Source organism: Chiloscyllium plagiosum, chromosome 28 (assembly GCF_004010195.1).
Source record: "Chiloscyllium plagiosum isolate BGI_BamShark_2017 chromosome 28, ASM401019v2, whole genome shotgun sequence".
Classification (NCBI taxonomy): domain Eukaryota; kingdom Metazoa; phylum Chordata; class Chondrichthyes; order Orectolobiformes; family Hemiscylliidae; genus Chiloscyllium; species Chiloscyllium plagiosum.
In genome coordinates, this window is record NC_057737.1 from 5961621 (window position 1) to 5977007 (window position 15387).

General features: G+C 38.9%; 1 protein-coding gene across 4 annotated transcripts in view; it reads right to left on the minus strand.

The window, feature by feature from the left end:
* The window catches only part of LOC122563905 (clathrin heavy chain 1), a 62417-nt gene that overhangs the window by 18289 nt on the left and 28741 nt on the right, over window positions 1–15387 (minus strand). For all 4 annotated transcript variants that reach the window (XM_043718136.1, XM_043718134.1, XM_043718135.1 and 1 more), the window contains 13 exons: window positions 14010–14162; window positions 12469–12591; window positions 11351–11488; window positions 10174–10338; window positions 9816–9996; window positions 8603–8766; window positions 5595–5720; window positions 5272–5414; window positions 3336–3570; window positions 2884–3006; window positions 1916–2061; window positions 648–831; window positions 370–562 (listed from right to left, as the gene is read on the minus strand). In XM_043718136.1, coding sequence (XP_043574071.1) covers window positions 370–562; window positions 648–831; window positions 1916–2061; window positions 2884–3006; window positions 3336–3570; window positions 5272–5414; window positions 5595–5720; window positions 8603–8766; window positions 9816–9996; window positions 10174–10338; window positions 11351–11488; window positions 12469–12591; window positions 14010–14162 — 2074 coding nt within the window. The remainder of the gene's footprint in view (window positions 1–369; window positions 563–647; window positions 832–1915; window positions 2062–2883; window positions 3007–3335; window positions 3571–5271; window positions 5415–5594; window positions 5721–8602; window positions 8767–9815; window positions 9997–10173; window positions 10339–11350; window positions 11489–12468; window positions 12592–14009; window positions 14163–15387) is intronic.

Below are 15387 nucleotides of genomic sequence, written 5' to 3' on the forward strand. Positions count from 1 at the left end.
AGCATTTAAAGTGATGTCTCAGCACCTTGTGCAAGTGCATGCTAAATAGCAAAAAAAATTCTAATAGCATCCCATTAGTCTTCATGAGCTGTACATGGAGTACAGCACAATGTCTTGGCCTTTAGATACCTTGGTCTCAAATTACTGCAGCTATTCTATTTCATGAACTCTGCATTTTCATTCAAGCGACTAATTTCTCAACATGACATTTTTTGGAATTTGACTGTAGCTTTTGTTCTAAAGACTTTCACCAGTTGCAGTTTAGCAACCTCACCTTTGCTTTCTGTCAAGGGATTTTACCAGAGGCTTAAAAACTACTTGAAATCTGAGAGTACAGGTTTAGATGAATAATCTTTTTGCACAAGTTACCACTTTTGTTGGCTGCTTCTACAACCTCCATGTAGGATGATGGGTCATCTGCCTTGATATAGGAGTCAATGGCCTCTTTAACCATCTCTTTTTGAAGCTGGGCTTTAGCAAGTTGGCTCCATACTGCTGGCTCATTGCACCTTTCAGCAAATTCATAGGCACGGTCCAGATTTCCAATGTGTTCAATCAGCACCTTCAGAATGCAGTGCAGTGTTAACAAACAGAGCAACTGAAAGTGATGCTACATTAAAAATTGCAAAAAATACATTACATCTCACCTGCACTGCAGATGTATTCACATCAAATTTTCTAAAGATAGCAAATGCTTCTTCAAAGAGTTCATTGCTAATGGCTATATTGGCAATGTCAGGTGCATCATAGTTGTCCAGACGATTAATGTACTCCATCACACGGGTACGGTCAGCTTTGATAGCAGTGAGAATCAGCAAGTTCTGCAGATTTCTAGGTTGGAGAAACTAAGTGTTACACCAAATTGTGCGCATTGGTTGTAGTGCTCTAGTAGACTCAATTGCAAAGGGATTGGTAAGGGAACAGAACTGTGTCGAGATTCTAATAAAACCAGTGTCTTATTCAGCAAGATTTAAGGACTGCAGGAGAAACAAAACTACAGCATTTGTACCGATCAACAGGAGCATAACGATGCAAGACTCAATTGATGTGGAATTCTGGAGATTAAGTTTATGATTGCAGGTTCAGCCTCAAACTACAGTAGTGTCAACCCCAGGTACAAAGTGAATAATTCCAGATATTAGGAATAGCTTGGAGAATCAGACTGGCCCTGAGAGAAGACCAAGGATGAGTAAGCATTGGTAGAGGTGTTAAAAGTCATGAAAGAGTGTTTGAATGAAGTAGATGGAGAGAAAGTTAAAGAGGGTACGGATTTGTGACAATTGCTAAGAGCAATTCGTATGTACAAAACCTTTGTTAGTTAGTGTCTGAACTGCACTGCTTAAAGTCTAGAGGAGCCCGACTTAAGTACTTGAGAACTTACATGAGGAAAAAAGTTATGGCTATTAAGATTTAATGCTTAATAGCCAACATTAGCTCAATAGGCCATCCTAATGACCCAACTGAAACTTTAATTTGGTATAGATGAGCATAAAGTAACTTATTGGACTGTCGTCAATTTGGGAATGTTTTGCTGCCAAGTCAAGTTTGATTGCCTTGCAAATTCAGGAAGTGCACAAGATCTGGATCCTAGATTTGATGTTGCTTATCTTGGACCATTACAAATGGAGTGCCAGACCTTTCCTATATCAGGAGTTCCAAATCCAGCAGCTAGGTGACATCAAGCATACTAGATCAAAGATATTATGCTCCGTTGCGTCAGGTCAAGAAGTTAGTTTAGCCAAACAGGGCTGTTGATTCATGCTTTGAAATTGAAGTCTGCATTAAAACCAGCAACTTCAAAATAACCCAGGTTAGGATTTCCAAATGCCATAGCTGCTAGATTCACAAGATGAATCAAGTTGGAGGTGAACCTTAACATAGCAAGTGTAGATAAAGATCAACTTCATTGTTCTACCTGTGCTCACTGAAGACAGAATTGTCCAAAACAATTTTTTCCAGCAATTCAATTAGTTCATTTGGAAGGTCAGCAGTCATGAAAGCCTTTACAGTAACAGAAACCTCCTCAGGGTCTTGAGTTTCTGACAGAGCTGTTTGTACAACCTGAAAAAAAAAGCACAATGAGAGATTTCCAAACATTTGATAACATACCCATTCTTTACAGACTGAAAGAGTGCCCCCAGTTAGATCTGATTAGTCAAAAAGAAATCTAGATTAATATTGGTGTTGAGGTAATTTGAAACTTTATGGTAAGCTCACGTTATTCAAACTAACCTTTCCTAGGGAGGACTTTAGACTAAACCTTCAAGTTGGGGAAATTAAATTGATGGCCAATAAAATAGCTGGAGTTGAAAAGTTGCCCGGCATATTGCTCCAATGAATGTTAAAATGTTGAATAGCTTTGTTGATCCCTGCATATAAAAAGTTACTTTTGAATATAGTTGGAAAGGAGCATTGTCCAGGATTGGATGCCACCCTCCCACATAGATCAATTTAGAAGTAGCAAAGATCCTAATCTTTGTTTGACCCAGCTATTGCTTAGATTTTCACTTATTGTCCAGAGGTGAAAGTTCTAGTTACAAGTGTGTTCTGATCAGATTCTAGATAAAATCAGTTAACAATTTCCAACAATTTGCCACCATCTGGCAACTTTCAAAACTAAGACTTCTCTGGCAATATCCCAGATGAAAGTCAGTCAAATTTGACTCCCATAAGTGATCCTCAAACTGGTTCAGTTGAAGACTGCAGGCTTCTCAAGTTTAAAAAAGTCCTATTTTCAGTAAGTGCTCTGAAAGTAAACTTGTTTACTGCAGATAATGCAGTTTCATAGCTGTCATTCTAAACAACTGACAAGTGCAACAGTGTCAAATTTAAGTTCATAAAGCTATTTGCAAACTTAAATTTAAGCTGTCATGTAGTTCTTACCTGGTCAATAAGAGGTCTCCTATAAGGATTAGTCTCTTGCAAGACACTTGCCCAGAGCTCAGGATCTTTCCGACGGACTAAGTAACGGGATAGGCTCTTGAACAGAGAGTTTTCATTACACACCTGTGGGTGTTAAAAAAAAGATAGTTCAAGGCAAGGTTTTTTTTTAAAAACCAAAACAAAAAAGTGCCAGTCTGCAATTACTGTAGGCATGTTTGCAGATCACCTGTAAATTAGAAGCTATTCTCAAGAGCTGCACCACAATTACTAGGCAATAGTTGCAGCACTTGGCAACATTCTAGCTGTAATATTTACCTACTTTAGTTCAATTGGCAGAGAGAATTAAGTATCTAGCTATAGTGTGCTAAAGGACAGAAGTAACTAGAAAGTGCTTGACAACCTGATTGGCATTTTCTGTATTCACCATACTTAAGTGGAGTTTAGTCACTTACATTGATGAGCTCCATGTCACACTGGCCACGCTCATAGGCCACACAAGCCAAGTGGGGGTCTCTCTTCTCACAGTATTTACCAACCACACGGCTATCATAATATGGGTTCTCCCGGAGGAAGCGCTCAGGGTTATTGTTGCTGTCAATGTAAATTTTAGCAAGTGCATTGTGGGTAGCAGGTTCCTCACAGCCTTCATGAATGCGCGATTCCAGCCAGGGCAGCAGCAACTTCAGTCTGAAAAATGAGCTCAAGTTAGTGAACAGTGCACTAGCATTAAACATTGCTAAAGAGTCAAGGCTAATCCAGAAAACTATGCAACTGATTGCAAGTTTAGTAGAGTCTTAGAACAAGTCCTCAGGAAAAACAGTAGAGAGAAAACTGTAGTGTCATGTGACTAAGACATTGTGCAAAATAAGACTGATCTTTAGAAAGTGGATGTGATGGAGACAAGTGGAATTAAAACATCAGGTCAGCCATGGCCTGAATAGCAAAACCAGTTTAAGGAATGGAGTGCTCGTTATGCTCTATGTTCATTAGAGATGTTGTTATCTGCAAATAGATTTAGTGGATCAGGTATGACAGCAGATCTACAAGTGCTTAGGAAATCACATTAAGTGTGGCCTATTGTAATTTCACAAAAACAAAGAGGGCCAATGGGCAGATGAGTTTAATTCAGATAACTGAGGTGCTGCATTTTTTGGGAAAAGCAAATCTTAGCAGGACTTATACACTTAATGGTAAGGTCTTAGGGAGTGTTGCTGAACGAAGACCTTGGAGTGCAGGTTCATAGGATAGTGAAGGCAGCATTGACCAATAAAGAAAGCATACCCAGAGTATTAAGTACAGGAGTTAGGAGGTTATGTTGCAGCTGTATAGTACACTGGTTAGGTCAATTTTACATGTGCTATTCTGGTCTCCTTCCAATTGGATGTTGAAAAGGAAGTTGGCAGGTGAGCTATAGGGAGGGGTTGAATAGGCTGGGGCTGTTTTTCCTGGAGGGTCAGAGGCTGAAGAGTGACCTTAGAGGTTTGTAAAGTCTGAGGGGCATGGATAGGATGAATGGACAGTCTTTTCTCTTAGACAGGAGAGTCCAGAACAGGAGGGGATAGGTTTAGGGTGGAGGGGAAAGATAAGGACTGAAGGGGCAACTTTTCATGCAGAGGGTGGTGGATGTATAGAATGAGCTGCCAGATGAAGTGGTGGAGGCTAGTATAATTGCAACTTTTAAAAAGGCACCTTGGATGGGTTTGGAGGGATATGGGCCAGATGTGGCAACGGGACTAGATTAGGTTGAGAGCTGCTTGGCACAGACAAGTTGGACAAAAAAGGGTCTGTTTCCCTGCTGTACATCCGTCTGACCTACTGCTCAGTCCCTGGATGAGCAGGAAAAATCTGCTCAGTATGAGAGAATGAGGGGAAGTGCAAAGCAGCTTTAAAATTAGAGCTGAAAGTGTTGCTGGAAAAGCACAGGTCAGGCAGCATCCAAGGAACAGGAGATTCGACGTTTCGGGCATAAAGGGCTTATGCCCGAAACGTCGAATCTCCTGTTCCTTGGATGCTGACTGACCTGCTGCACTTTTCCAGCAACACATTCAGCTCTGATCTCCAGCATCTGCAGCCCTCACTTTCTCTCAAAACTTTAAAATTAGAGGCTTGGAAAGACTAACATGTGCTTGTAGATACATCAAGTCTGTTGAGACCAAAAATAGAGAACATCTAGGAAAGGTTAGCATTACTAGCACTCAGCTGCAAGGAAAGTTCTGAAGTCAGACTTAAACATTTTTACTCCAGATGCTAGATCAGTTCCTCCAGCAGTACATTCAACTTAGCTATTAATTCACAAGTTATGAATTGGAACAGACAATACTCAGCTACCGAAGTTTCAAGCTCAAATTAGAAAAAAGGTGTCCTAGACAAGTTTGAGATTTGCTATACCTGTTCCTTTTTTCTACTTCAGCAACCAGCTCATCAGTAGAGAATTGTCCACGTACAACAAGAATTAAGTTCTTAATGACATCTTCTGAACAATCTACATCCAGAAGCCCTCCAACCACAACTGGCAGACGACTTGGGTTTACCTATCAGGACAAAAAGTTATTCTCCAACAAACAAGGGAATGTTAAAATTTTAGTGGCAACTAATCTACAAGAACAAAAAAAACTTGTTTAAATTTAAACAGACTACAGTTAGCTAACATCTGCTCAAGTTAGACATAACAGTTCACACGTCCAAGCCATTTTGCACCTCCCCACACTCACCTTCTGAACGTATATCTCAATATACTTCTGAAGGTTGTTGCGGTACAGGTACAACACCAGATCATGCACGAAGTCGAAACGATCACAAACGATAATCAGAGGCAGCTGGTCAGTCAGTTTGGCTTCCTATAGAAAAGGTAGTTTGAAATTGGGTAGATTCAGACTAGCCACCAGAACTAAAGGCAAAACAAACCTTCTAAAAGGCTTAGAACTTTTGAACTGAAGCCATTTCAGGTCTACATCATGGTAGAGAACATAAGGATTCATACTGTAGATCAACTTAATTTACTAGCTTTGTTGTTAGTTCAAATGGATGTTGAAAGGCAACTCTAATTGACAGGAGTGGCTCAAATTTATTGAACACAGCAGGGACATTCAAGTATGCAAATTGAGTGAGCCAAAACTGAAAATCTTGGTTGAAATTAAAATTTTCAACCTTCAATTGATCAAGTTGAGAAATAAATTTTGTAGCTTGTTCAAAATTGGTCTACTTGGCCAAAATGATTTACACAAGATGAACTTTAATAAATCAATTAAAAAATTTAATGACTGAGGACAGTGCTGGCCAGGCCAGCATTTACTGCCTATTCCTAAGAGGATAGTCAAGTCAACCAAAATTGCTATGGGTATGGAGTCACATGCAAGCTGACCAAAGGTGGTAGATTTACTTCACTATGAAATTAGTAAACCAGATGGTTTAAAAGCTATGCAGTGATTAGGTTCTTCCAGATTTTATTCAATTCAAATTCCATTTGTCACTGCAAGATTTGAACCTGGATCCCCCCAGACCTTACTTGGTCTCTAGTCTCCTGTTGTTTGAATATCACAGGACATAGATTTTAAGAGCCATCTTCTCACTAGAGTTGGATTTCACTTCTAGAGGCTCTGTATGAAACATGTAGGCAAATGTTTGGGTTAAACTATTTATTCTTAACTCCCAAACATTCAAGTTTGGAAAACTCATCTCCAAGCAATGGGTAGAACAGTATAAACCCTACATCTACAATAGTGATGGCATTGAAGCTAGCAATTACTGCAGGAACAGCACTGATTTGTAATCATTGACTGCTTTCCAATTTAATCAAAGTATCACAGTTTAAGCTCATTAAGCAAGTGAACAACACTGCAGTTGAGTCGGACTGTAAATTAACTAATCAGAATTAGAATTATTTTTCCCTTTCAAGCTTAGCCTTGGTCTGTAGTGGACTTGTATGAGACGAGGTTCTGGTCAATTTTAGAAGTTCCTCTTTTTACAAAGACAGTTAGTATTCAGGATACCACTGCACCATATCCTGCTTTAGATACACCAAACAGGTAGCTTATTTATAGTATTGGTTTGGGTCAAAGGTGCTAAGTAACACTCCAACTTGAATATATGGCTATTCCTTCAGTGCTGGTCTTATGCTGGAAATCTCTATGCAACTGGACCCCACAGATCTGTACTGTCAAAGGGAGCACTTGGCCATTAAAAAAAAGGTAGAGTGGCAATGGACAACTGCCCACAAGCTGAATTGGGACAGTGCAATCAAGTGTTTTGCAAGCTGACAAAAAAGGGACTGTCAATTCATGACTGCAATAGCACTTAATTGGCTGTTTCACATGAAGTTCAATGTTGCCAGCTGTGCAGTCATACTTGGCATCCCCAACAGCTAGACATCTTACACTTAATCTAACTTCCTCCATCTACACAAGACAATTCCCAAATTCAGCCTGGTTTTGGACATTAAACTGGAGACCATTAAAGGTTTGCAAGAATTAAGTGTTCAAATCACTTCAGTGCCCGAATAGTCTCAACTTGATTGAAGATGAATAGTTGTTCATACTTAGCTTTTTCATTTAAAGTGCAGAGCATGATTTCAAAGTGCATTGCAAGATAAATGGCTAATTATTTTCCCCTCTGCCATTTATACCAGCTAGACTTATGAATTGGAGTCAAAATGGTTGCTTTGATCTATTAATAGAGTTAAGCTTTAGAATTACCTGCCCATTAGTTTTCTATTAATCCTAAAATTAGATGGCTACATTATATCAGAGGGTCATTCTACTTTCACCAGTCCACAATGATATTCTGTCAATGTCTTAGCACATCTCAGCACTATCCTGCACAAGTAAAAGGACACTGCTAGAAAATAAGAGGAAGGAAAAGGAAGGGGGTTGCCTATGCTGCAAGATTTACCTGGTAAATGTCCTGCCCAGTCCAGACAAGGGACAGCACAAAAGATAATAGCTTCCATCAGGAGCTGGTCACTTAACACATCCAAACTGACAAGCAGCAGAATAAGTTAAAGTTATTGAATCAGATTTACAGCTAAAACAAACACCCTCATGTAGGTGAAACTGGGTCTGAAATGAAGTGGTTTGTGGGTCTGTTGACTGGTCAAGAGTAGCTAGTTTCAACAGACTGCTTAGTCATTACCCCAGTTAAATTCAAGCCACAAATATGTACTAGTTACAATTTTAAAAAGTATTTGATCACATTTCACTAGTTTTGTATGCATATCAGTAAAATCAATTTACACTACAGGAGTGTAACTAGTGTAATTATGACTAGCTCCAAGTTCAGGATGGGATTCAACCTCTGGTTAAGAGGGAACTGCTTCCAGTCAGGTATTCTTTAGATAACTTTAAAAATGTAAGACACAAGAGAGAACTAAACTAAGTCTTGCCTGACCAAGCTGGGTTCAGCAAGAACATGCAATCTTGGACACCTGGAATATTGGTTTGGCAACAAAATTGGAGACGAGAAACTTGGTCCTGAACTCAGTCTTAGGCAATTCCTTTGCTATAATCATATGGTCAACACATTACAAGTAATTTATTGAGTAAAGTGCAAAAAAGCTTTACAATCTAAAGGAAATTTGAAACATTACTTTTTAAAGGCAAGCCACAATTCCAGTTTTAGTCTGCAGTACATACGGAATTGTCAAATTTTGTCATTTACTAAACTGAATTACTTAAGTATATCCAGTGTATGCCCAAACAAAAACTAGGACATGAATTGTTTTTACCTTAAGGAAGTTCTTCACACGTTCTGGATCATAGCAATTGCTCTCCCGACAAATTCGTTCCACCTCTTTGATCTGTCCAGTTTTACAAGCAGCCTGAATGTACTTGAAATGGACTTCTGGATCTTGACTGAAATTTACAATGGAGCCCAAAAAATAGAATAGGCCTTACAAATAAAGCAAAGTAGATGTCAGATAAGCAGGGAAATCCTGTCCAAAAGGTAGCTAGAAGTGGTTTGCTGTGACTTGACCCACAAGTATTTCAACTGCAAGATTCATTTCTACAAATATAGTTCCCACAACTCAAAAGTGATGATGTTCTGTTGAAAGTTTTAGCCAGGCCAGACCATCAGTGGTCTTTATTTTAAAGGAGGCAGTCCCATAATGACTCCCAATTAAGCAACCAGGTTAAAGGTTAGAAAAAATAGGCAATTACAAAAGTATTATAAACAAACCATTGCCTTTTCCACTTGTTCCAAATGCAATCTCTAGGCTGCACTGACTAAATGCCATGGCTATTTAATTAGTTAATTGCAGTTATAGGAAATTGAGATTAAGTCAAGAATGCCCAGAGAAATTCACAAAAGCAGGCCACAGTAAGCAAATTGAGAAGTTTGTATGCAGGGTTCCAAAAAATTTAAAATGAGAGATTACTAAATTATTTGGTAGCTGAGAAAAGTTAGAGGGACAGGTCAAGAACAATACTAACAGGGGAATAAGGTTGAAGATTTCAAAAAGATGGTATAGAACAAGGACTATGCAGTTTAAAAAAGAGAAATTAGACAAAGTCAATGCAGGTCAAAAACAAAACAATGGTTGCATGAAACTTACAGCAAGAGAGTCTGACAACACTAGAAGGTTAAGAGGACAGACTTTTGTCCCAGTCATGACTGGGACTTTGAATGCTAGAAGTGGTGTTAAGTGTATGAAGTAATGTGAACCAAGTTGACATAGCAAGGACAGTTTCCACTGCAAGTTGAAACAAGCACTGTTCCCTCAAAGGAAATCTTACATCCAGATAGTGATTGTGCAAGCACTGCCACTTTGATTCATGGACTTGGTACACAAAGACAAGTTAACTTTGTGCATTTAAATCTATACAAGAGGAAATTTGAGTGATGAAAGCTTAGCTTATGCAATCCCCTTTCTACCATCTGAAATAAAGTTATCCATAGCTTTAAAAACTCCCTCAATTTATTAAAACTTAAACATCTACCTTCAAAACTCTTGAAAGATTCAAACAGTTCAATCAGCTGCTGTGTACCAAGTTGTTCATGGTATTTGGAAGCTACTTGCACACAAATCTGCAGATTCTGACGGATATTAGCAGACAGCATGGCACGTAGACATTCAACAGAATCTTCAACAGACAGGGAGCCGAAGTAATTGACAAGCCACTATAGGAAGGAAAAATGCAGTCATCTCAGTTACAACTGGGGAAAAATAAAATTAGCTTTAAACTGCTAAATATTCTGATCAAGCTGTATGTTAATCTCAAGTGAAAGGCTTCCAAGTGAAAGTTGGATCAAATTTTAATCCTAAAGTCATAGATTAGACCATAACCATTTACTGACCTCAGGATTTAGCAGATGAGTGTGCACCACAGCACGCTTAATATCATACAGATCTGTATAATGTTCTAGGGCTCTTTGTAGTAGTCCAGCTTTTTCACAGAGCTGAGCAATGTGTGCACGATCATAGTGAGTGAACATCTGGTTCCCAAGAATAGCATCTGCAACCTGAAAGCAAAGTAATGGTATTTAAGTCTTAATATTCTGGGGAACCTCATTGGAAAGAGGGACTGAGTGAAGAGGGAGCATTAATTAAAACCTTCATCCATTGGAAAAACAGCTTTGCTGGTGCAAAGCCCAACATGCAAAACACACAAGCAGGCTCAAAACTTGAGTGGAGGCAATCAGTAGGATCAGGGCACCCATGACTTAATCGGTGACAAGGTAGGGAGAATGCTCAGAGCATAATTAGGTAAATGTACCAATTCAGTCAGTCAATCAAGAACCTAGCTACTTGATATTAAGCTGTACATTGTAAAAGTGAATTGGACAACCAAAGTGGTTAAGGTGCACATCATTCATGCAGCCACTAGGGGACTGAAATGTTAAGCACAAGTTTATTACTGCTGTAACACTCAGCTGCAAGATGAAACTAGTCATTAACTGGCAGGATTCTACCCAAATTTGCTCCCATAAAATCAAAGCTGGATTTCACATGACCTTGAGGTCTCATTAGGAGAGTAGTGATGTAGCAAACCATTACAAATCTTTAATACAGTTTGCAAGATAGACCCATACATATACTCCAAGTTTGCTCTTATCCCTCCACATTTCACCTTAATGTGGTGCATTTCTCATTTTTAAAAACTTACTGTTCAAAACCATGATATGCACTATTTTTAGATTTAACCTATTTTTGTAGGCAACCTGTTTGGAAATGTTATTACACATCTCTGGAGCAGGTAGAACTTTAACCCAGATCTCTGGTTCAGGGCAGGGACACTACCTCCAAAAAAAAAACTACTTCTGGCTACAAGTTCCATGTTGTGATAAAATAGTTTCTCCTGGATTTTATTGGCTTTTGTTAAAGGTCAAACCATGGAAGTCAGCTACACCAATTCCATGAAGCATATTTAGACATTGCCAGAGCTCAGTGCAATATTCAAACATTGAATGCTCTGGGTAGAAGAGTAACTGTCTTTATAAAGTACAATGAAACAGTTAATGGAAAGATATATACTTGAGGTGCATGCATAAGATTCATTTCCAGGAGGCGAGTCTGCAATGGTCCTTCTGATGGACGGTTATTCTTGAGGGCATCCAGCAAAAAGGAAGTGCACTGTTGGATCAGGTTGTATTCCATGAACACATCAACAATCTGCAACAAAAACCAATAGCAAGTTTGAATGAAATATTTTCAAACGTTAGATAAGTGATTGGAGTAAGTTTCATACAGTTGAAAGTTAGAGGACAATTTCAAGTTGCAGAAAGACAGTGGGATCAGAAGGAGGTTACACCTTGAGGCAATAAGATACTTATCTTGCAAAGACTACTTGACAAACCATTTCTGGCAATGTGCCAAAAACATCCTAAAGTTAGGGCCAAATGCTTTAAAAGCAAACTTTTAGCACAACTATTCACATATACATGATTACCATAGGTTATTAAACCAAGGCAAACTCATCCCACTACAAGTTCCCATTCAGCTCACCAAGAGACACCCACTTCCACATTTTCTCCTTCAGTTTCCTTTTACAAAGGACTGATGTGTTGCCCACATCCACAGATGAGCAAATTCCAAGTCAGAACAAATTGCAAATATTTAAATACAAGTTGAAAAAAACAGCACATTGACATATACAGCTTCTGAGGCACTCTGACAATCCAGGGCTACAACCTTTTCCAGGAGATATCACTAAATACCCTCTAATACATAGTAATCCAATTCAATAAAATGGATCAAATCTGTAGCCTCCTGATCAAAAAAGTCTAAGAATAGTATTATCTCCATATCACAAATGGAAATTCAGCAACGGCAAGTACCTGCAGAGCCACGAGATCACTCAAGAACATTCTAATCTTATACACTGAAGGCCATAGAGCGTGTAGTATAGATTGGGTAGGTAGACCTAAAATTTTTACAAAAATAGCCATCAACCCAGAGCCCTTCATTAGAGGCACACTTCATGCATGTTCAATGCAATGAAATTTCTCCAGGAAAAATGGAGAAAAGTGAATTTAAAGAAGCTGGGGCAATGTGAATTTAGTTCAGAAACAAGGGTTTCACCTTTGCAAAGCCATTCAAAGTTGCAGCAAATGGACAAAGTTTTAGGAAAAATTTAAGCAAAAAAGTTCTACCTGGGTGATATCTGCAAGAGGTTCTTCATCCTGAACCAACATCTGAGCAAATTGAAGTCCTTGATCAGGGCCAACCCTCATTACATTCCTCAGTAGAAATATCCAATCAGGAGAGTAACCAACCTGAGTAGAGATCATATAGGAGAGTATAAATGAAGATAAAAATCCAAGCATGCAATGTCATCAAGCTACATAATTTCAGATGGTTTGCACCACATTTCTTCATTTTTGGAAGAGTTTACAGCAAGATTTAGTGACTGAAAAAGTCACTAAGCAGGATCACAACCCAAAAGCACCATTTTAAATGTGAACATGTAGGAAATAGCAAGAAATGGGATCATTTGGCCCATTCTGATTACATCAGGGATGAACAGACTTTTCCTGCACTTGGTGGTATTCTTGATAGTCATGAACAGCGACTGCCTCTAAAGCCAGAAAGAATTTGAAAGATGGTGTGGAACACAAGTGTTAATCTTGACAAGCTATTACCTACCTACCATAAGTGGACCTCCTGCAATTACACTGAATCATACCAGATGGTTGCTTTTGAACCATTTGCAAGTGTTACAGGACTGTGGCTTGCAAGGATTATTGCTTATCTATTTAATTGTTCCAACCTAAAGTGTAGCAATAAGTAATTCAGGTTGCAATTAGTTTTTGCTAGTCAGTGCTTAGGTCTCAGCTATTTAAAAATGTCATTTAAGGGGGCAATGAGATGTTGAAGGTTCCTGTAGCAGTAGAGTCCATTAAATATTGGATATGGGCAAACCCTGGCAAATGGTGTCAAAGTAATGGGACATTAACATTTTAATATAAATAACTTAGGCAGTAATGGTGTGCAGATGCATTGGAAGATTATGAGTCTTTTAAAAGAGTTAACATTTTAGCTATGGCAAGACAAGTAGCATTTCTGCCTTATTCCAACGGATCAGAATACAAGTTCAAACAGTCTTGCTGAGCTCAAGATCCTATAACAGAAAAATCAGTCTCCTTTTGTTAAGGGAGATGGATTTATCTTCAGGGCAAGGGAATGCAATATTCCCAAAATTAGTAATGGCAAGATAAAAGATAATCTCATTTGAATACAATGGGAGGTAGAGGCAGTTTGCCCTGATTGAGGATCTAGAACCAGATGTCTCAAAATGAAGGGTTGGGGACTGAACAATGTTTAAGGGTTCAGCTTTCTTACCCAATAGAAGAAAAAAGGTATGTAGATAGATATTTAAGCTAAGCACAGTCAAGGCAAAGATTTGTCACAAGGTTCAGGTCATTGGATAAGATCTGGGGAAGCTAGTCATGATCCTGGAGGGAAACAGTGCAGGTCATTACAGCCCATTCTTGGCATTGAGCTTCCAAGAAAGCATTGTGCAATTAGGGTTTTTGTAAAGCTTGGAACTTAAGTTTCCATTAAGTTGGTCAGTAAGATACATGGTGAGCACTCTTGCTCTAAGTCTTACAGAATAAAAAGGTTAACAAGTTCTATATTTGATAACTTCTCAATAATCAAAATTAAAGTGTGGACTAATGTTAAGAACACTTACTTTCTTTGCATACAGCACAATCTTCTGAAACTGACCGGTTTCCGCAAAACACTGGATCACTTTGTTGGGGACATTTGCCCTCAGGTAGACACTCAATGCCAGTGTGGGATCCACAGACTTCACAATATCACCAAGCTCCTCAGAGCACTCCAGCTATAGGAACATCAATTGAGCCCATTACAAAAGTAACAAGTTCAAATTTTAGTTTAAGATAGTTCTGTACCACTAACAAATGAGAACTGGAAACAGTGTTAACACCTTTTCCTCCATTGCTACCTGTTCCTGTGGAAGCTTGCTATGTTCAAATTAGTTTTAATAGTGTCTAAAGCCTGGCTAACCCATTAAATATTTGGGTGCCAATGAAACAAGATCAGTTGAGCACAATGCATTAGCTGGAGTTCATATGGTCGACATGCAAATTGGAGATTTGCTACAGACGAGTTAAGACAAGAGCTCACAAATCTAAATACTGGAGTGCAGGGAAGAATGGATGCCTCGAGTTGAACAGATTGTGAAAGTGAAGACAAATGCAGCAGATTCATACAGCCTTCCATATTTGCAAGGACCACTTAACTTAAAAGGACAGCCGGATGCAGTGGATGACATTTTAAAATGGACATTTTAGATTTGATGATGCAAATTGGGCCAGTGAATACCTTTAGTCACCACAGCAATCTTACCTCCAAGATTTATCCACCTGTTGCTATCCCACTTATCTTCACTAGCCCCACCCACTTTCACAACCCCTTCCTCAGTCCTGAAGGACCCTGCTTGAAATGCTGATTCTCCCACTCCATTAGTGCAGTTTGACCTGCTGCACTGTTTACAGCTCCACATTGTGGTCAACTGACATTCTAGAATCTGCAGTCCTCACTATCTCCAGGTTCAGAGGCTGCTAGTAATACTTTAGACAACATTATGTATTTAAGTGGAGACTTTAATTTAGTTAGACTTCCTTTGAAGTGCATGAAAGCAATTATTGGCATGAGCCAAGTTGGTTTAAAATTTACCAGAAAGATTAAAGTCAAACCTTATCTGGCCCCAAACTATTACAGACCATAAGGCTTCAGCCTTAGAAGCTGGCAAATAGGACAAGGAATTTGCAGCAATAGATGGATTGAGGAGTTGGCAATGCCAGGATTGACTCAAGTTTTTGGGTGAAGGGGTATTTAAAATTCCATCTTTTTATGGGATTGCTCTCAAGTCACAGGTCAAGTCAGGAACTCATTTGGATGAGAATACACGAGCACGTGTTTCCCCACACTGAAAATCCAAAGTTATACAGTAGTAAAGATCAGTTCACTTATTTTTGCCAAGACCATGTTGCAAGCATAAGCAGGTTAATATTTTAAATCCTAAAGTAGCAAGCTTTAGCTTT